Source organism: Girardinichthys multiradiatus, unplaced genomic scaffold, assembly GCF_021462225.1.
Source record: "Girardinichthys multiradiatus isolate DD_20200921_A unplaced genomic scaffold, DD_fGirMul_XY1 scaffold_30, whole genome shotgun sequence".
NCBI lineage: Eukaryota > Metazoa > Chordata > Actinopteri > Cyprinodontiformes > Goodeidae > Girardinichthys > Girardinichthys multiradiatus.
Window position 1 is genome coordinate 112,472 of NW_025917683.1, and position 20,929 is coordinate 133,400.

General features: G+C 40.5%; 1 protein-coding gene and 2 long non-coding RNA genes across 5 annotated transcripts; 1 reads left to right on the plus strand and 2 right to left on the minus strand.

Annotated features, from left to right (window-relative positions):
* Positions 1 to 308: 308 nt before the first annotated feature.
* LOC124865165 lies at positions 309 to 2,524 on the minus strand. Its single transcript, XR_007037482.1, has 2 exons — positions 2,388 to 2,524; positions 309 to 1,578 (listed from the first exon to the last, which is right to left on the minus strand). It is a non-coding gene; the product is annotated as an uncharacterized LOC124865165 (long non-coding RNA).
* LOC124865163 (protein NLRC3-like) lies at positions 2,525 to 16,587 on the minus strand. Of its 3 annotated transcripts, XM_047360127.1 has the most exons (11): positions 16,463 to 16,587; positions 15,600 to 15,722; positions 15,394 to 15,516; positions 14,187 to 14,300; positions 12,222 to 12,300; positions 11,832 to 12,060; positions 9,913 to 11,707; positions 8,744 to 8,917; positions 5,790 to 5,951; positions 4,163 to 4,206; positions 2,525 to 4,014 (listed from the first exon to the last, which is right to left on the minus strand). In XM_047360127.1, exons 2-11 carry the CDS (start codon positions 15,686 to 15,688, stop codon positions 3,488 to 3,490), a joined length of 3,336 nt encoding a protein of 1,111 aa, XP_047216083.1. In that variant the 5' UTR covers positions 15,689 to 15,722; positions 16,463 to 16,587; the 3' UTR covers positions 2,525 to 3,487. The 3 variants fall into 3 exon arrangements, with proteins under 3 accessions (XP_047216083.1, XP_047216085.1, XP_047216084.1); XM_047360129.1 differs by lacking the exon at positions 14,187 to 14,300; XM_047360128.1 differs by lacking the exon at positions 16,463 to 16,587 and having other exon boundaries at positions 15,600 to 15,849.
* A 3,134-nt stretch (positions 16,588 to 19,721) lies between these two features.
* On the plus strand, positions 19,722 to 20,884 carry LOC124865158. The gene is made up of 4 exons (XR_007037476.1): positions 19,722 to 19,985; positions 20,086 to 20,150; positions 20,516 to 20,611; positions 20,751 to 20,884. It is a non-coding gene; the product is annotated as an uncharacterized LOC124865158 (long non-coding RNA).
* Positions 20,885 to 20,929: the final 45 nt, after the last annotated feature.

A 20,929-nucleotide genomic window follows, 5' to 3' on the forward strand; every position in this document is an offset into this window, starting at 1 on the left:
CCTTCTGCCACAACTAATCTGTCCTCTAGAGGGAGCACAGATACTTCCACAGGTTCTGCTTCAAACTTAAAGATGAAATAACTGCATTCAGTGTTATTTGACTACTTTGTAAAATCTTTGAAAAAACAAATGTCAGTCTGTTTTTATTTCCTTGTTTTCCTTCAAATAGTTTTGAGAAGCAACGTCCAGCTTAATGACTCAACTCATTTTATTAAACATTGGAGGATAAAGAAACCAAACACTGAAAAACACATTTAACACGACTAAAACAAGATGAAATGCTGAAGGAAAGAACTCAGTGTGTCATGTTCATTTTTCATGATGTGTTTTTATTCAAATATTTAGACTAAAAATAAAACAAGTCAAATAACACAACAGCAACAAATTTCCACCCACTGCTCTAAAAGTAAGAGCTGTAAAAAACGACAGCATGAATAAAAGCAAATAAAAACAGAAGGTTACAGTAAACACACATAAAATGATTCCTTGGCCGGCGGATATAGAAATGATCTGTTACTGGATACAAATTCACATTTACCTTCAGAAAGTTCAACCATGTCTTCCAGCTGGAGCCAAACACTGTTGAGCTGAAAGCCAGCAGATAACCAAACCCCAGCATGATTTCAATGTGTGAGAACATAATAGAAGGGGAGGAAGGGAGGGAATAAAGCTCAGACAGCAAAGATCAAAGTCTGTGGTGACATTAACTTCAGTCCAACTGTGGAAATAAAAAGATAAAAGTCCAAAAAAAGACAGCAAACCTGAAGGAGCTGACAGCTCAGTGTGATAGACTAAAGTACTGAGACCTCCTAGTGTCCTAGTTCAAGTCCTCAATTGACCAAAGAGCTTATATTAATACATCTTTAGCATGAATGATGTTGAAATAGTTCAACAGCTTTAGACATTTTTCTATTATTTTATCAATGGAACTCAACTTGACATTAGTTAGTAAAGTTGACAAAAAAATTCACATTAGTTGATAAACCAGCTGCTGTCAGATCCATCCATCAGATTGAGCCAATAGGTCAGAGGTCATGACTGAAAGGCTTTAGGATACAATAACAAAGTGTCTGGTTGGATAGCTCACGGTGTTTCCTCAGAGGTCAGCCACATGGAGGTCATGGGATCCAGACGGAGAAGGTCGATGTTTTTAAAAACCAAAACTAATCAATTTGAGGTAACTTTGAACAACATTTCAAAGAGTTTAACCAGTGTGAACCAGTAGCTCAACATGATAGACTGTAGGGTGGAGATTCTAGAAAGTCTGGGTTCATCTTCTTATCAGGAACCATTTAGGAGCAGATTTGTTGAGAAGAATCTCAGAGTCGGTATTTTAGGAGTTCAGGGTTCAAAGTGAGAAGCTGAAAAGTACTAAGAGAAGAGAGATGAGAGGGGAGCAGGCCAGATGGTGTGGAGGAACTGTCTTTGACCAGAAGATGCTAATGGTGGAGTTCCTGGGTCAAAGTCCTGCCTGAGCTACGAACTGGAGAGAAGAGCTAGTCGTGCTGCAGAGAGTGGGTGAGGGGGCCGTGTCCCTCCCTGGCTTCTCAGGAGGTAAATGGAGGAGGTTATGAGCTTCTAAAAAAACACAGGATCAATATTTTATTACACACTCTGGATCTTCTGCACTGACACACCTTCACTGCTTGGACTTGATTGCTTTTGGCTAAACTAAACTTTGATACCAGTGACTTTAATCCTGAAACTGGATCAAACTCTGGGAATGTGGAGTTCTACTGGGAGAACAACAGGAAAAACTTTGGACCTGAGTAGGACCTGCTGCTACTTTCTTTCTTCATCTTCTGGATCTTCTCAATCCAAATGCCTTCAAAGCTGGATTCATATCTAATTTTCTTACATGGAAACTCTAAAACAGATCATCCAGATTGGTTCAACAACAACATCTGATCTGAGTTTCAGCAGCAACTTACAAAACATCTCAGCATCAGCATCTAGAGAACAACAAGCTAAATTCAGCTAAACTGCTGAAAGAAGTTCAACCAACCTTCAGAAACTCAACATCACAGCTGAACACAGTAAAACATCTTCAAGCAGTTCAAACCAGTTAGCATGTTCTCCTCCACATGCTAACACCAACATGGTGTGGACGTTCTTCAGCAAACAGATCAAACTCCAAAGCTGAGCTAGAAGAACCTTGGATCTAAATGACCTCAGTTAGTGTTTCAATGCAACAAACTTTCATTTGAATCCAACATTTAAATCAATCTCATTGAGCTCATCCAGAAGTTGGAGAACCAAAGCAGCAGTTTCAGGTCTCCTCACATCTAAACCTTCTCCTCTTCACTCACCATCTGAACTCCACATTCACAGTCACATTAATACAGTTACAGATTTAAAGTGACTGATTGATATCAAAGTGCAGTTACCCAAATGTTGGCTCCATGTGCTTCCTCCATCCAAACCAGCTCAGGTGAAAGGTCAGACTGTCAAACAGGAAGTGAAGGCTTCCACTTCCTTTTACAGGGCGGGGCCAGGCAGCCTCCACCAACAGGGTGGAATGATGTACTTTGAAATCACTCCAGATGACAATCATCGTCTCTCTTGTGATCCACTAACAGGATGGTATTCTCTCTAGTTTCTTCAGGATGGTCCAAGCATCAGTTGGAAATAGATCTGGACGGCAGGCGTGTTTCTCAACAATAAACCAGAACAGGAACCCAAAGAGACCCAGAAAATGGTTCCTCTGTCTTCCTGTCCTTTACCTTTAAAAGTCAGATGTTAATCTGCTGCCAGAAGAACCTGGAGAAACAATGTTATCTTCATGTTTTGAGCTTTTCTTCCATTTATTTATTCTAACAATTCCTGCTGGAAGACAGCCTCCCCTACCCACTGCAGTGGGACTGGTTTCTGCTGATCCAGGTTCGGCAGGACTTGAAGAAATAGAACCTGAACAACAAACTTGACATCATTTTATAAAGTTGGTCCAGTTGACCCAATCAGAACCTAGACGTTGGTGAGGTAAATCCAACCGACTCTGTGATGGACTGGTGACCTATCCAGTGTGTCCTCAGCCTGTAGTCCATTAATGACTGCTGGGACAGACACCCCGTCCTCCTCTCTTGGGACTAAAGGCCAAATGAGTATTTGCAGGAGACTGAAACTGGCTGAGTCCATCACTGGTTTAACATGACAGAAAAGATTGAGGATAGAAATGTTAAAACTTCTTCTGATGGTGATATTAAGAGTCTAGATCAAACATTTACTGGAGGAGACGTAAAAAACCAGTAAATAACCAACTCAGCAGCAACCTTGGAATAGCACTGAAAGCACATTGGTGGAAAAACCCTAAATGAAGCTTTGACTGGAAACAGAACCAAACCTTTGGATCCTGGAATAATCCCAACTTCCATCATTAAAGGACTGGAAGAGGATGAAGTTTACAAAGAATCTTTTCCAAGAGTTTCAGAAAGAGACAGACATGTAGAGACTGAACTATCTGTTCAACAGTGCAAGTGTTTTTTTTGACTCAACACAGAAACACTGAGGAACCAGAACAGATCCTGAATCCAGGATAAAGAGGTTCAGTGAATGTGGTGTTGAAGGTGTGGAGGTGGATCAGTGAGTCAGAGGAGACTCTGTAGAAGGACAAAATACCAGCAGGACAGTCCACATATACTGCTACTCTGTTAGAGACGGAGGAGGAGGAGGAGGAGGAGGATGTAACTGTGCCACTGTGCCAGACAGAGTAACCACCATCAGAGCAGCTCAGACACCAGGACAGATCATTACATCCTAACCAACAGTCATAACTGTCTCCTTTCCTCCTGATTCTTCTGTAACTCACTGATATAAAAACTCCTCCTCTCCACTCAACCTCCCAGTAACAGCGACCAGTTACACCATCACTACACAGCAGCTGAGGCCAGCCATCAAATCTGTCTGGATGATCAGGATATGACTGAAGCTCCTTCACATGTGTCACCTTCCTGTTGTCTTCAGACAGTTGGAGTTTTCTGTTCACTGTGTTTGTGTCGATTGTGAGCTGACAGGAATCTGATGGAGAGAACAAACACAATCCAGCTGCAGTTATTGATCATTTATTGACACTTTGATGATGACTCCTGAATGAGTGATGGACAGTTTGAAGATGGTTGAATGTGAGCTGCTTTGTTGTCATGAATCAAATGAAAAACACACTTACACTTCCTCAGACCTGGTTTCAACCATCGGACTCCAGCAGGCTTCCTGAAAGGAGGAGGAGGGTCAGACCATCAGTCTCTTTCAGCAGCAAACATGGACATTGTAATAGATCAGATCAGATTCCACTCTGACGTGCTGCTGGAAGAACTGGTTCTGGGTCATTTGGACTCTGTGACCTGCTGCATACGTTGTCTGGTCCATTGTGGGAGGAACCAGACTGATAGAGCAGAATCAACCAAGACAACATGACGCAGCCTGTACTGTCTGTCAGTTGCTAACAATGAACTATGCTGTATAAAGCTGCTCATGACTGAGGAACCTTGGCTCATGTCTGGGTCAGCCAAGCTGCAGTCAGCCGGGCCTCTGGACCCAATTCTCTTCATTTCCTACTTTTTACATTAAAGAGTCCAAATCAACCAAGCTGGCTGTTCCTGTCTCATTACTGAAGGTTCTGCCACAGCAGACATTACATGGCTCGGTTCTTCTTCACTCAGAATACAACTGTCCAACATTTGGACTCATCCATTTGAATGGACCGTCTCTAAAGTTCTGTCCTGTAGTTGTCATGTTTCAGCCCAGTTTGAACTCATTCTTTTCATTTCATCTTTTTGAATCAGGCAGGAGGACACCATCCAGTCTGGTTCTTCATCTCCAGTTTGAAGAACACTCACATCATCAAGGTTTATTTAGTCCAACATCCACACTGAGACTGAAGCTCATTGATGATATGAGAGACAATCAAGCAGGTTCTTCAGCATCTATCAGCTCTGCTTCCTGGACAAGATGAGCTGCAGCAGATTCATCTGCTCAAAGATCTTCATCAAAGAGTCCTGACCTGTCTGAGACTTGAACTATTAAAGTCCTCTGCTATGATAGGAGCAGCATCCAGGTGACTGTTCTGATCTTCACTGAGCTCATCATGTACTGCAGTCAAAGCTAGATCTTTATCTGCCTGAGGTGGAATATAGACAGCTGTGTTAGTTACTGATGGAAACGTTCTGATCCAGAAGGACGGTCAGAGCAGGTAACCTGATGGACAGATGCTCCAGATGTGCTAAATCAGAATGGGAAAGTTCCGATGATCACACCATCAAACCATCTGTTATTAGATATGAGACACACTCCACCACCTGGTGATGTTCCTGCCCTTGTTGTTCTGTCCAACCAGTGCAGGGTAAAACAATTGGACCATATCATGGTGAGGTCCAGAACCACTTGGTTCTCCATGTCTCACAGAGAAGCAGACAAGGTTAAAATCTCTGACGTTGTGCTGTAACTTTACTCTGGACACAGATGCTCCAGTTTGATGTCCAGAAACTGGGGAACCAGCAAACATCATCCACTGGGAACTGGATGATGGTGTGTTTTTTCACTGGGTCCGGTTCTGACCTAAAACTTATAACCAGAGCCCGGTCAGAGGGACCAGGACGACGTTTGATCTTGGTCCCACATGATTCTAAATAAGACGATGAAACAGATGATGAACTAACTGCTGTCTGTTCCAGCTGAGAAACTTACGACTCAGAAGAATTTACCAGAAAACTTAGCATTTAAACCATTTTAATTTGTGAAACAGAGAATACTGTTCCTCATTAAAACCCAGAAGAACCAGTTTGATGAATCTTCACCTGAATATTTCCAGTGTACAGTCTGAACCAGACGGCAACTTCTCCCCTGAATCTTGTAGGTTGTTGTTCTGCAGGTCAACCTCTCTCAGACAGCAGGCCTGGGAGCTAAGAACTGATGACAGAACTTCACAAGTTCTTCCTGAGAGGTTACAGGATCTAAGTCTGAGAGACAAAATTAAACAAGTCAGAAGAAGAACAAACAGATGCTATTTGGACATAAAAACTTTGTCTCAATCCCCGAACAGTCAGGATGATCAAAGTTTGCTCAGATAAAAATAGAAACCCTATATTGGGTCGGTATTTATGATCCAATGTTACGACCCTGCAGGACCCTTGTGGTTGGGTTGGGCATTTATCTTTCATATCCAGCACTGATTACTGATAGGGGACACTTGAGGACCTGGTAAGGTCCTTAGTTTTAAACCCTGACTGCCAGCTAACTAGTCTCCACCCTCCTCCACAGGTATGCTGCTGCCTCCTGTTTAGTAGATTATTGTGCTGCAAATTACAACACTGACACATACATCCTCCACTCATGCTCACATACACCACTGATTTCACTGACTTTCACACTTCATCTTTGAAACTTTGATTTTAACCTCAGTTTGTGTTGAATACATTTCTATTAAAAACTCTTCTACATGGTGGGTCTCCCTTTTTGTTGTGGCCTCTGAACCGGGTCAGAACAACACAATGTATGTGAGATAAACTGTGAATGTTTTACTAGTTTCTCAGAAGTCAGACGTTTACATACACTAGGATTAATATACCTAGAAACAAATGAGCAAAATCCCAGATGATGATGATGTCATGGCTTTGTGAGCTTCTGATAGGTTAATCTCAACATTAGATTTAAATGGAGGCGCATCTGTGGATGTAATTAAAACCTCTCAAACACACTGCTTCCTTCTATGACTTCATAAAAAAAATGAAAGAAATCAGCCGAGATTTCAGGAAGTGAATTCTGGACCTTCATTAATCTGTTTCAACCTTGGATACAACTTCCAGATTCCTGAAGGTTCCACATTTACTGGATCTGATCAAACAACTGCAAGCCCAACAACACCATCCTAACTTTGAAGCACAGTGGTGGGTTCATCATGGTATGTAGATGTTTTTAAGGTCTGGAGTGGCTAATCAGGAAACCCTGGAGAATTCTTGTTAGGTCAGTTGGGCTCATAGGTCACAAGGGCCGGTGTAACTTTAAGTCAGTATCTGTGTTGAACAGAGTAGGCAGGCCAGGTTGCTTGCTGCACTCTCTACAGCAAGGTTTCATCTGTACTGTTGGGACTCCAGCCATGGATTACAATATTTAAAGGCTAGATTAAACTCTTTTTGAAATTTTCAAAATAAATCCCAGTAACCTGAGCAGAGCAAAAACTTCGTGTTCCAACATGGCAGCCTCTATCTACGCGATTCTCAACCGAGGTCATACAGGATAGACATCGCATGTCAGATGAAGGCTTTGAAACTCGCAGGTGAGTAAGGTTCCTACTTTGAAGAATCCTTGGATCCAAGAGTATCTACAACCACTCCGATCGTATGCACAAAGTTAAGTACCATAATGAATGGCTGTTTGGGTATCCAGCATTCATTCGCAAAAAGGGGGTAATTAAGACAAGCTTGACTTTTCTTCTGAGGCCTACACAAGCAGCCTGTGTGCTGCCCCTAATTGAAGCGTTTCCTCCTAATTGAAGGAGGACAACAGGACTGCAGCACTGCACGCCTTCCTGCATGCAGTTCGGCCGGGCCAGCTAAGCAGCCGCCACACCATAGGTACGGAGGTTATCCACAAAGCTAGCCCTGTTTCAGCCACACGTGGATGCTTCCCTCAACTCGCCCAGGACAACAAAGCATAGAAGCTTTGTTTGGTAGATTAAAAGTGTTATCATTGTCCTACCATATGTGAACGTTAATTCAGTATAAACTGCTTAGTACTTGGAGACAGGCAGTCTGGAGTTTCCAGCCAAGAATCCTACCTGATAAGAAAACTTAAAGATTAAAAGGCTTATTCAGGAAAGGGCACTAGGCCAGAGTGAAACCTTGCAGATGGTGTCCTGTTTTGTGTTTCCCATAAGAACTGTTAGGACCTAGTGTTTGAAGCCAAAATGTGTCTGCGTAAATTGTAATGACAGGCAGGATCGGTCTGGATTTTCACATACACAGCAATGTTATGACTTTTGTATATATACGCCCTGATTCGTGTCAGGGACTTGGGTTGCTTTGCGATGCTGTAATGTGAAGATGTATGCAGAGATGTTCTGAATAAAAGATCCCCCGCGTCGGTGATGGGAGAAACCATTTGTCCTTCCATTATTTTATTTAAGGAACATTTGTTGGTCAGCCTTTCCTTCTCCCACACCTTCAGCACAGTTCATGTAAGAGGTGGTGTTTGGGCAGAGAAGATTAGTTTAGAATGAAATAAGCTAAATAATGTTTGTTTCATGACCTTTGGTTTTTGTTTGTGTTGAAAAAACTCTGCTATTTAAGTGCTAGCAGACTAGCTGCTCAGCTAATGATGTGTTCTGTGTTGTGTTTTTAAAGTTAAGACAATTTTTATTTAAAGGGTGGTTTTAAACACAGATCGGCCATAAGACACTGTCAATTTTTTAAAGGAGTAACAAGCTATAAGCCTATTTTGTTAGCCAACACCACTGCTAGACATACAAACAATCAAGCACACAAGGGCAATTTAGAGAGACCAATTAACCTAAGAGGCATCTCTTTGGACTGTGGGAGAAAGCTGGAGTACTGGGATCAAACCCACACATGCACAGGGGGAGAACGTGCAAACTCCATGGAGAAAGACCCCTGGCTGGGAATTGAACCCAGAACCTTCTTGCTGCAAGGCAACAGCGCTACCCACTGCGCCACTGTGCAGCCCGCTATAATAAAGTATTAACAAAAATATGAGGGGTGTACTAACATCTGTGAGACAGTACAAATGACCAGACCTTAGAGTTTCCAGTTTGCAGTTTGGACTCTTCAGTCCAGAAGACAACAGCTCCACTCCATAATCCTGCAGCTTGTTGTTACTCAGGTCCATCTCTCTCAGGTTAGAGGACTGGGAGCTGAGAACTGAGGCCAGAACTTCACAGCTTCTCTCTGAGAGGTTACAGTTCTTCAATCTGAAGAGACAGAGATCAAAATCAATAAGAACAATTCTGATGGAATAAAACTAAATAAAAACATCTTATAGTATTAAACAAGACAGATGAAACTGCTTCATGAAATAATAACTCTAAAGCAAGAATAACTGTAAAGCAAGAAATGCATGTCAGAACCCTGAAAACAGAACCCTGAAACAGTACAAAATGTGATTTAGACAAATTTCTATGTTCTGTGACCCACTTAAACTTTGAATGATGTTTTAATGTGACAGATTGAGCTGCAAACACGACCCGTTGTTGGTTTAGTGAAAATATCCTGCAGCAAATAGTGGAAAACTAAATTATGTTTCCACATAACACTATTCTAGATTGGACCACAGGTTCTGATGTATATTTACACCTCCTTCAAACACTGTGGGACGAGCAGTAAAATAAAAATCATGATGGAAATAGAAAGAAAGTTATTACTAAAGGGAAGAACATTAAGACAACAGAACAGCAACCAGAAATCTGATTATTAATAATCAGCACAAAGCAGCAATATTCTGTTATTTGAATCTAAACTGGACCATTTGTGTTTTTTTTTGGTTTTTGATCTCAGTTTAAGGGCTGATTATATGAAACACTGGAATATATTGAATATTTTGTCTTTTCCCTTTGAAATAAATCAGGAATTTTCATGAGAAAATATGAAAAAAAACAAGTTCTATTAAATAAATATATTATTCTATCTTTTTTAAGGTCTATTTTGAATTTAACAATTTTTGATCCACTTTTATGAGAAGAACCATTTTTGTGTCAGTCGGGTCTAGTGGAATAAAAATGTTTAATAGTTTCTAAAACAACATAAGTGTTTATTTTTACTAAACATATTTTGAGAGAACTGACATTCAAACATTAACATTTCTAATTTCTAATAAATCCTTAGTTGTTGAGCAGAACATCCAGGATAATAGTAACTCTTTCCTGGTTTTAGCTCCTGGTGTCAAAACACAAATTATGTCAGAACTTACAGAACTTTGTTTGAAGCTTTGACCACTGGCAGCAGCCTGAGAAGAGCCTCCTCTGAAGCAGAGTATTTCTCCAGGTCAAACACATCCAGGTCTTCTCCTGATGACAGTAAGATGAAGACCAGAGCTGACCATTGAGCAGGAGACAGTTTATCTGTGGAGAGACTTCCTGAACTCAGAGACTGTTGGATCTTCTGGACCAGAGAACGATCATTCAGTTCATTCAGACAGTGGAACAGGTTGATGCTTTTCTCTGCAGGCAGGTTCTCATTGATCTTCTTCTTGATGTACTGAACTGTTCCCTCATTGGTCTGTGACCTACTTGCTGATTTTGTGAGCAGACCTTGCAGGAGAGTCTGATTGGTCTCCACTGAAAGACCCAAGAGGAAGCGGAGGAATAAGTCCAGGTGTCCATTTGGACTCTGTAAGGCCTCGTCCACAGCTCTCTGATGGAAACTTGTTAGATTTGGCTCGTATAATAATTTCAACCAAGAAGAAACGTTTGCATGATCTTCCTTTAGGTTAATTACATAGTTGAAGAAGGTCCGTTGGACATGAAGAGCAGCCAGAAACTCCTGAACACTCAGATGGACGAAGCAGAACACCTTGTCCTGGTACAGCCCTCTCTCCTCTCTAAAGACCTGTGTGAACACTCCTGAGTACACTGAGGCTGCTCTGATATCGATGCCACACTCTGTCAGGTCTGATTCATAGAAGATCAGGTTTCCTTTCTGCAGCTGATCAAAAGCCAGTTTTCCCAGAGACTCAATCATCTTCCTGCTCTCTGGACTCCATTGTGGATCTGTCTCAGATCCTCCATCATACTTGACCTTCTTCACTTTGGTCTGAACCACCAGGAAGTGGATGAACATCTCAGTCAGGGTGTTGGGCAGCTCTCCTCCCTCTCTGGTCTCCAAAACATCCTCCAGAACCGTAGCAGTGATCCAGCAGAAGACTGGGATGTGGCACATGATGTGGAGGCTTCTTGATGTCTTCATGTGGGAGATGATCCTGCTGGCCTGCTCCTCATCTATGAATCTCTTCCTGAAGTACTCCTCCTTCTGTGGGTCAGTGAAGCCTCTGACCTCTGTCACCATGCCAACACTCTCAGGAGGGATCTGATTGGCTGCTGCAGGTCGTGTGGTTATCCAGAGGAGAGCAGAGGGAAGCAGATTCCCTCTGATGAGGTTTGTCAGCAGAACATCCACTGAGGTGGACTCTGTAACATCAGTCAGGATCTCCTTGTTGTGGAAGTCCAGAGGAAGTCGACTCTCATCCAGACCATCAAAGATGAACAGAACCTGGAAGTGTTCAAAGCTGCAGATTTCTTTGGTTTCAGTAAAGAAGTGATGAACAAGGTCCACCAAGCTGAACTTTTTCTCTTTCAGAACATTCAGCTCTCTGAAGGTGAATGGAAATATGAACTGGATGTTCTGGAGGGCTTTGTCTTCAGCCCAGTCCAGAGTGAACTTCTGGGTTAAGACTGTTTTCCCAATGCCAGCCACTCCCTTTGTCATCACTGTTCTGATTGGTTGATCTCTTCCAGGTGGGACTTTAAAGATGTCTTCTTGTCTGATGGTTGTTTCTGGTCTGTGTGGTTTCCTGGATGCTGTTTCAATCTGTCTGACCTCATGTTCATCATTGACCTCTCCAGTCCCTCCCTCTGTGATGTAGAGCTCTGTGTAGATCTGGTTCAGAAGGGTTGGACTTCCTGCTTTAGCGATCCCCTCAAACACACACTGGAACCTCTTCTTCAGACCAGATTTAAGTTTATGTTGACCAACTGAGGAAAGAAACCCTGAAGGAAGACAAACTATTATTAGCAATAAATAGAGCATTTAAATATCTGTTTTTCTGCTCTTGAGACTGAAATAAATTCAGCATTTATCCTGCAGGTTAAATCTGTAGAGAAATCCTCTTACTGCTCTGCAGACGTTCAGCCAGCTCCTCCTGCTTCATCTTCTTCAGGAAGTTCAGTGTGATCTTCTCAAAAGCCTCTCTGCTGCTCCTCCTCTGCTCTTCATCTTCACCTTCCAACACCTCCTCATCCTCCCACTGACTCTCTAAGCCTTCTGGGTAATCTAGACTCACAACCTTCTGGATCTTCTTCAGCTCATTCTTCACAAAAGTAACAATGTTGTCCTCCAGCAGCTGGAACAGAACAATTCATGAAGGACACATCAGACTGAGATCATGGAGCCAAACATCAGGTCCATGTTGGACAGACTGACAGTCCTCTGGTCTACAAAGTGCAGCATGGAGATGACTGTGAACAGAACCGATGGAGAAGTAGTTGTTGTACATGTACAGACCATAAATATGGAGTCCAGCTGGGTTTGATGCTGCTGGGCAGACGGACCACTGGGAACCTCTGAGTTCTGCTGGTCCACTCTGTGGAGGAACCAGGAAACGATTATACATATGAATTATTATCATAATGATGATAACAATTCAAATAGATTTAATAGGTTTAACGAAGGGGTTGCATGATGGTACAGTTGGTAGCACTGTTGCCTTGCAGCAAGAAGGTCCTGGGTTCAACTCCTGGCTGGTGGTCTTTCTGCATTGAGTTTGCATGTTTTCACCACGTACTCCAGCTTTGTCCCACAGTCCACAAAACATGATTGTTAGGTTAATTGGTCTCTTTAAATTGCCCTTAGGTGTAAATAAGTGTGAGTTTGATTATTTGTGTCTGTTTTACCTTTCAAATAAATCAGAAGTTTTCAGAACAAAACATGGAAAAAGACATGAAAATATAAATAAATAGACTTCATATCTATTTCAGGTCTGAAGAGGCTTAGCAGAATTTATGTTTTAAATAGGAAAAGAAATAATTAAATGTAACCATTTTTGTTCCACTTTTGCCCTGCGATGGATTAGCGACCTGTCCAGGATGTACCCTGCCTCTCGCCCGTAGACAGCTGGAGATAAGAACCAGCTCCCCCGTGACACACTATGGGGATAGAAGATGAATGAATGAATGAAGATGAATAAATGAATGAATGTATGAATGAAGGTTAAAAATGCATAGAACAGTTTAACTAAAAATATCAAATATTAACAGAAGCTAATAATAAAACATCAAAAACAGGAACAGTCATTCACTGATTTTTCTATTGTCCTTAAAATGTGTTTAAAATCCTTCAGTTACATTAAGCTGCACAGCTCCAGCTCCTGTTGTAGTTTGTTAGAAAATGAGTTTTTCCAACCTTTAGCATCCCTAACCCTAATCCTACTGAAGGAACAGTAAATCTAATACAAGTCTGTGATCAGAGGCTGCAGCTGCTCTGTTTCAATGACTGACAGGAAGCTGGAGACACAGTTATTAAGCCAAGAACTGATCTGGAAATGAAAATATTCCAGTGCAACAGTCTGTGTGAGAACAATGAAGGCAAGTTAATCAGACAGAACAAAGTCCAAAGGTAGGAAAGAGGTTTACATCCTGAGATGAATCTGTGTGCTTCATGATGAACATCATCCAACATCTGCAGAGAGCTAACAGGAGGATTCATGTCCAGAAATAATGTTGCTGTGTGGGAAGAAGGTGGCTGCAACAAGTCATTTCTTTACTTTAAATGAAAATATTATTAATTTTTATGAAAGAAACCCCAGTTTTAGTTTGAGATTTTAGATTCAAGCAAAAATAAAGTAATTTAAAAGAAAACTGGACCTTATTCAGTAAAGTTCAGGTATTTCTACAGGTGATTTATTTTGTTTTTGCTCCATATCTTGACCAGCAGTAACAAACTTGCCTTAAACATTTGTGCATTTCTATTTATTTACGTCTCACACTTAAACCTACGAGTTAAATATGATTAGATGAAAAGGGTTGGTTGTTAATTTGGTCATTTATCTTGTATTATCTGCCCTCCTTTAGTTCTTCTCTTTAAAAGTCGTCTGATTCAACATATGAATTAAAACTGAGGGAGAAAAAACATCAGAAGCACAAATTCAGGAACAAAACAATCCACTAGAGTCTGAACTGGGAACACACTTATTTTGTCATTGATTATTTCTTTAAAATGGTGAACCTGAATTATGTCTTCAGCTGGAATCAGCCTGACCCCTGCTGGACCAACAGGTGAACTACAGACACTTGGAAACACCTCCAACAATGTTTACCCTGAACTCACTGGAGACTGAATTTGTAGAAAAGCTTCCAGCAAAAACAAACAGTTTCATAAATAGGAATAAAAATGTGGAAAAATGTGGAATCAAAACATTTCAAACTGAATCAGTTCAGTTTCATACAGTTAAAACATTTAGACAGAGCTCACCTCTTTGTAGCAGAAGGTTGATCTGATTTAAAAGTAATACCAAGACCCTTTGAATTATCGCTCTTTAAGGAAACACAGCTTGGTTCTGGTTCTGGTTTGAGAGTCTGTTGGATCCTGAAGGAAAAACACTGAATTCAAACTTAGTCTAATAATGTATTTAAAGTTAAACCCTGAAGCTCAGAACTCTAAAGTGTCTCACAGTGGCTCTTGTTTGAAGAGGATCCAAATATTCCTGGTTTCACTGTAAACCGTATATTAATGATGGATTAATAATAAGCACTGATGATCATTAATAAGGGATGATATTTTGGTTTGGTAGCAGGAACTGAACAATAATCAGAAAGTTTTTCTGTAGAACAGTGTTTGATGTGTTCTGATCTTCTATCCTGACAAACTTTCTTCCTTTGGATCAGAGTCAGAACTTCTGATGGAGAAACAAGTTCATTTAACTTCTTATCGTTTGTTTTACTTGTTCTAGTCTTAAACTGATGATGGAACCCCTTTAGAGCAGCAGCTTTATTCTCAGCTCATCATTTCTGAGCTTCTGGAAAGCTTTTTATGGTCATACAGGCCATGGTGGTGCATTCAAGGACCTTTCATAAATCAAGTAATCCACACTAAATGTCTTGTAAAACATTGATCTTGTTCTCATCATCAGACTTCATCACAGCAGCACGTAGATGATCTTGTATTGTTGATGACATTTAGTGGCTGCTGAAGGAGACTGTGGAGCAGTTTGCTGATAATAAGACTGATGATCATTTTGAATGAACACAAATGTACTTTAGAAGCTGTTGATTTCACTGATGTTTGCAGATAACAGTGAGAGATCATGTTTTCCATCAGATTTAATTTGGATTATTTAGTTGACATCTAATCCTTGAATCAGCATCATGACTTGCCTACATGTGCAGTCACCTTAAGCTCTGCAGAAGCACCAACTCTGATGAACTAATGTGACACAAGGTGATACAGAATGATTCAACTGGATGGAAGAACAACTGATTTTAGCTCCAATATCATCTAACAAGATCATTTCATATCATCACAATAATACAATGGTTTGATTATTTCCATGATTTAGCATCCATCACACACTGCTTCACATGTGAACACAGACATGTGTGAGAAAGAGTTGTTTTCTCATTAATATGTTGGACTGAAGTTAGTTTCAACTAATTAGTTTGAACATTTAGAAACAGCTCACCTGTTTGCAGCTGAACGTTGGGCTGATTTAAAATTAATGTCACCCTTTGACCTTTTTCTCGCAAAGGAGACATAGCTGGGTTCAGGTTCAGGTTCAGGTCCAGGTTCTGGTTTTGATCGTTTCCTGTGAATAAAGATGGTTTGGTGATGTGAGAGCTGAGTCTGACATGGAGAAGAGTCCTGGACAGTTAGAGATGGTGATCTGACCTCTGAACTTTGCTCTGGTCCTCATGTTCTCCACACAGAGTGGTTTTAGAGGGAGGGACTCTGTCCTCTCTGTCCTCACACTGATCCATGCTGCTCAGTTCACATCAGCTCACACACATGGAGCTGCAGCCAAGAACACACATGATGAAGATACATTTTCATTCACTGACACACACCTGTAGCTACAAATGAACAGTCTAGGTAGTTGTTGTTCCTCTATTCCAGAAACAAAGATTGTGACACTAAACCATATTTAACATTAATAATAGAAATAACAGATTGTTGGATGTTTGTTAGAGATGAAAAGATTGTTTCAATGAATGAAATTATTGCAGTTTGACTGTAAAGTGAAGGAGCTGCAGACTGAAACACTGCATGATGTGAAGATATTGATCAGTCAAACTTCTTCTGCTGCAGCTCCACAAAATGAAGCAGAACAAACTCTGAACATCTGGACCTGCTGGATTTCTCAGTCATCAAACTATACAGATGGATTATATGTTCCCTTAAAGCTTCACTTCATTTGATAGCATGAAACATTATAACAACGTTGATATCATCTTATTTTGAAAGGATTCACAGGAAGCAGCTGTTCTGCTGACTTAAAAAAGGTAAAACGTTTGATTTAATGACCTGAAAAGGAAGCTGTTAGTTTAGTGAAAAACAAACATCAGCTGCTCATCATGTTGACTGTTTCAGACAATAATCTAATAATCCTGTAGATGTTCCTTCATATACAGTAAAACTAAAACGTGGTTCTGAAATAAGAGGAGAACATGTTCTCCAAACACCAGAGAGCAGAAACACACTGTTAAATTATTAAAGTTCAAATCAACTTTAACTATGAAACAAAGTAAACTTACGGTTTCTTTAAGCAAGACAGAGAACAGAAGAAGACTTGAAGAAAACAGACTCTGAGGCAGCAGAGCAGCTTCCTGGAACAAGTCAGAACTTCACCTGAGATGGAGGTGGAGCCTGAAGAGTATGGAGGACCGATCCTGACATAATCTAAAATAAAAGCAGAAATATATGTATATATTGTATATATTTTGTTTTTTCTTTTCCTTAAACATGCCTTTGTTCTTTTTACATTTCCTCGTCTCCTCTTTTTCCTTTAACATATGCGTTTCTCCTTCATTATGCAAATGAGGAGGGCTGCCTTCTTCTCCCCAGCTCCTCTCCTATTGGTCAATAAACAGGAAGGACGAGGGTGTGTCCCAATTCAGGAGCTGCATCCTTAGAAGGACCCGGTCTACGTGGACTGGGTCCTTCGTTGACCGCTTTGACCACAGAGGCCGGAAGTGAGCTGCTGTGAATTGGGACGGTCTAGCCTTTACCAGCTGTTCCTTCCCTCACCTCAGCGTGACAGGTGTCGCCTAGCAACCACAGCTGCGAGGAGAACTTATTAAAGTAGAATGGAGCCGAACTTCTGGTGGTTTTATTTTTAATGTTTGAGGAACACCAGCAGTTGGATCATCGTCGCAGAACTTTATCTCCGGCTGAGAGATAATCATGTTCAGGTAAAAAAGAGGTTTGATTTACCTTAAAGCTTCTAACCAATAAACAACTAGATAGCAATTTTATGCCTAATGAATTGCGACATATTTTATATATATATCAATATATCTATATCCATATATATATAGATATATATATAGTCAGTCAGTCATTTTCTACCGCTTCTTCCATAGTGGGTCGCGGGGGAGCTGGTGTCTATCTCCAGCAGTCTATGGGCGAGAGGCGGGGTCACCCTGGACAGGTTGCAAACAACCATGCACACTTATTCATACACCTAAGGGCAATTTAGAGAGACCAATTAACCTAACAGGCTGTGGGAGGAAGCCAGAGTACCCGGTGAGAACCCACGCATGCACGGGGAGAACATGCAAACTCCATGCAGAAAGACCCTCAGGCCAGGAGTTGAACCCAAGACCTTCTTGCTGCAAGGTAACAGTGCTACCAACTGCGATGGACTGGTGACCTGTTCAGGCTGTGCCCCGCCTCCCGTCCGTGGACTGCTGGAGATAGGCACCAGCAACCCCATGACCCACTATGGAATAAGATGAGCAGGAAGGACATTCTGTACAAGCAGAAAGACCCCAGGCCGGGAATCGAACCCAGGACCTTCTTGCTATATATATATATATACACACCACCAGAACATGACTACTGTGTGCAGGCAAGTATATCATAGATGTGATTAATGTTTGAGGCGTATAACTAATTGTCATATTTTGTGAGCAGCATCTTCTAATTCTGCATATTTCTGATTACATCTTAGTGATGTGGTCCAGCCAGACCTTTAAACTTGATGGATGAAAGAAGAATCACAAACATCTGCAGACCACCTGTGTGATGCTTCGCTCACCATCCAGAAAGACTAACCACAGGTCTCAGTTGCAGCATCTCATCCAAGTCTCTGACCTTGTGAAAGATTTAGCCACATCTCCAGAGACTTTCTGTTCAGAAAGACATCTGCCTCTTTGTTCTGTTGAAGAGGTTTTTCCAGGAACTGGTCACTCAGGTTGATCCTGCTGTCTCCATTGTAAATATTTGTACATATTTTTATTTTATGCCTTTTGTCTTGTAATCTTGATCTGTTTGAATGTTTTCTTCCCCCATTCTGTTTAAAATGCTGTTTGTATTTTTCATAATAAATTCTGTTTATAACTTTAAATGAAGTTGATGTATTGTTAGATCAAATGGAAATAACATTAGTGACAAAAACTATTTTGAAATTTATTAGAACACCTTAAAACTTTAAGAAACAATCTGAACAAAACTTAATATTTCTTATGTAGCATCTTATTTTGGTGCCATTCTTTGGAAAACAGTCTGTCTATTCTCTGTAGCCTCATGTCCTCCCTGATCAACTCCATCATCTCTGTCCCTCTTTCTTTTCTGACCCCTTCCTGCTGGCTCACTGTCTTCCTTCTCCATCTGGTTGCCCACCGCTCCGCTTGGCCCTGGAGGGTCCTCAGGGATGGAGGCAATTAGGACAGGAGGTGTTGTGGAAGACCTCTGTCCCAACATCTCATCCATAAGGACAAACCAGGTCCAAGTAGCAGCAGTGGGCTTTTCACTGACTCCCTCTCCTGACCCTGGATACTTACAATCCTAAAGTTAGATGGAATAAAAGAAGAGTTGACTAAACAGAGAAACCAATAAGACTTTTAGAAATATTTTTTATTTGTGTGACATGAGAACTTCTGAACATACTTTATATTTCTTTTTCATATTGTCCCACCTTTTTTTTTGGCCTGCAAGGGGCTGACCTTCCCCTGTTGGCCCATCTTCTCCAGAATTGTCCTAAACAAGCAAAAAGAAAGAGGGAAAACCAAAAGAAGTATGTTAATCACTGGATGGATATTTATGAAAGTTAGAAAGATGGGAGTTATTGAAACTGGACAGAAACTGACTGTAAAGAATGTTGTTATTGTACCTCCAAGCCACGGTGGCTGAGTTTTTAGCTCCAGTAAAAAGGTGGTGATTCTCACCCCTGAGCTTCATAAACTGGACCGTCTGCTGCTTTGTCCCTAAAAATGTTTTTATTATTTTTAATTATGCCAGGATCGGTCCTCCATAAAAGAGACAGGTAGGAGGGGCAGCATCAGTTTATCAGACATGTATTAGAAATTATTGACATTGTTCAGCTTTCATTTCCAGAGAGGTTTGAGCGTTCTATCAGTTATTAGCAGAAGGGTTGAACTCTTTTGCTTATAACAAAGTGGAGGTTTTCTGCAGCATCCAGGATTAGTAAAAACCACTTTATTTTTGATTTGTCTGATTCCAGAACAGTTTTCCTTGTTCCCAGTTTGTCCTACAGAGCTTTGGTTCTGAGAAGAAGGCGGCATTAAAGTTTGAAACATTCAGCAGAAGTTTGTCTTCATTTAGTAAATATAGCTGCTGCAGTGTGTGACTCTGACCAGCAGATGGAGCCATTACATTTATGACATTAATGGTTTTTAAATTCAGTCTGTTAGAAACGTTGAGACAGGAATCATTCAGGTTTCCACTAACGGGACTAGGTATAAAAAACTGTAAAGTTGTTATTTACAGAACTTATTTGTACTCTTCTATTATATTGCTTATTTATTTCATTTTGTAGGAGGTTCTGGGCAGCGAAAACTTCCCTTATATCTCCAGAGACTGAGGGTGACAATGGCAACCTTTTGAAAACTGTGACAGTAGGAGGAAAAAACATGATCTACATAATTCCACGTCAGGAGAAAACTGATATGTCTCCTCTTCCTCTGGATGCTCTAGAACTTCAAAGCATCATGGGAAGTTTGCAGTGTTACCTTGCAGTTGCAAGTCTTGGCTGTCCGTGTAAAATCATGTGTTGACCTCAGATCTTCAAGAGACGACTTTGAAATTTCAAAGGAGGTAATTTGTCTTTTTTAATATCTTCATGCTCTTTATTTTTTATTTTATTTTTCTACTTTTTCTTACAAAATATATATTTTTAATATTCTCATCATGACAGCAGTGCTGGTGAAGGTACCCCAGTGGCGTCAACATCAAGTACAAATGATGCCTGGAACACATCTGGTAATGCAGGACTATGTGTTAACTTTGGAAACATTTATTTTTGTATGACCTGTACCTCTTTTAATATAGTGGGCAGGAAACATATTGTATGTTCAAAAATAATAAGTACTTTTTTGTCCTTTTTAATTCATAACCCGTTCTTTTTAATTCATACCAGTTGTTGTTTTAAACAACAACAACATGATGAACAACAACTAACATTTAGACAACATTTTAGATTGTAAAAATGCATTTTTGGAAGACAAACAGATATATAAAATTTGTCAGTAAGTCTAAATTAATCATAAATTAATTTCTCTATAGTTCTGCAATATGTATTCTATTATGAATGTTGTTTTTACTGAAAATATTCTGTGTGCTTTTAGAAATGGTTGCAGGTATTGAGAGGTCTTCTTCTTGAAGGGATTTCATGGCTGCGCACCAAAGTATTTCCTGTCTGATTTGGACAGAGGTCATTTCAGGTATTTGCCAAAATGTCATCTGTTGTTTATTATGATTTCAGTTAAATTGACAATAATGCAACAGATTTACTGTATTTATTCTTTTTCCTATTTTTTATCATTCCAACAACTGATTTCATTTTAGTTTTTTTTTTTCCAGGACTATTGGAGAAATAATTGCTGTCAGTTTGGCTCCAGGGGGACCAGCTCCAAACTTAATGATGCCTTGGTGCTACAAAGTCTTGTGCTCTGGATCCCTTGAATTTGAAAGCAGGGACAAAAATGATGTGGCAGATAGAAAACTGTACTGACCTTTTATCAAAGGTGAGAACACTGGAA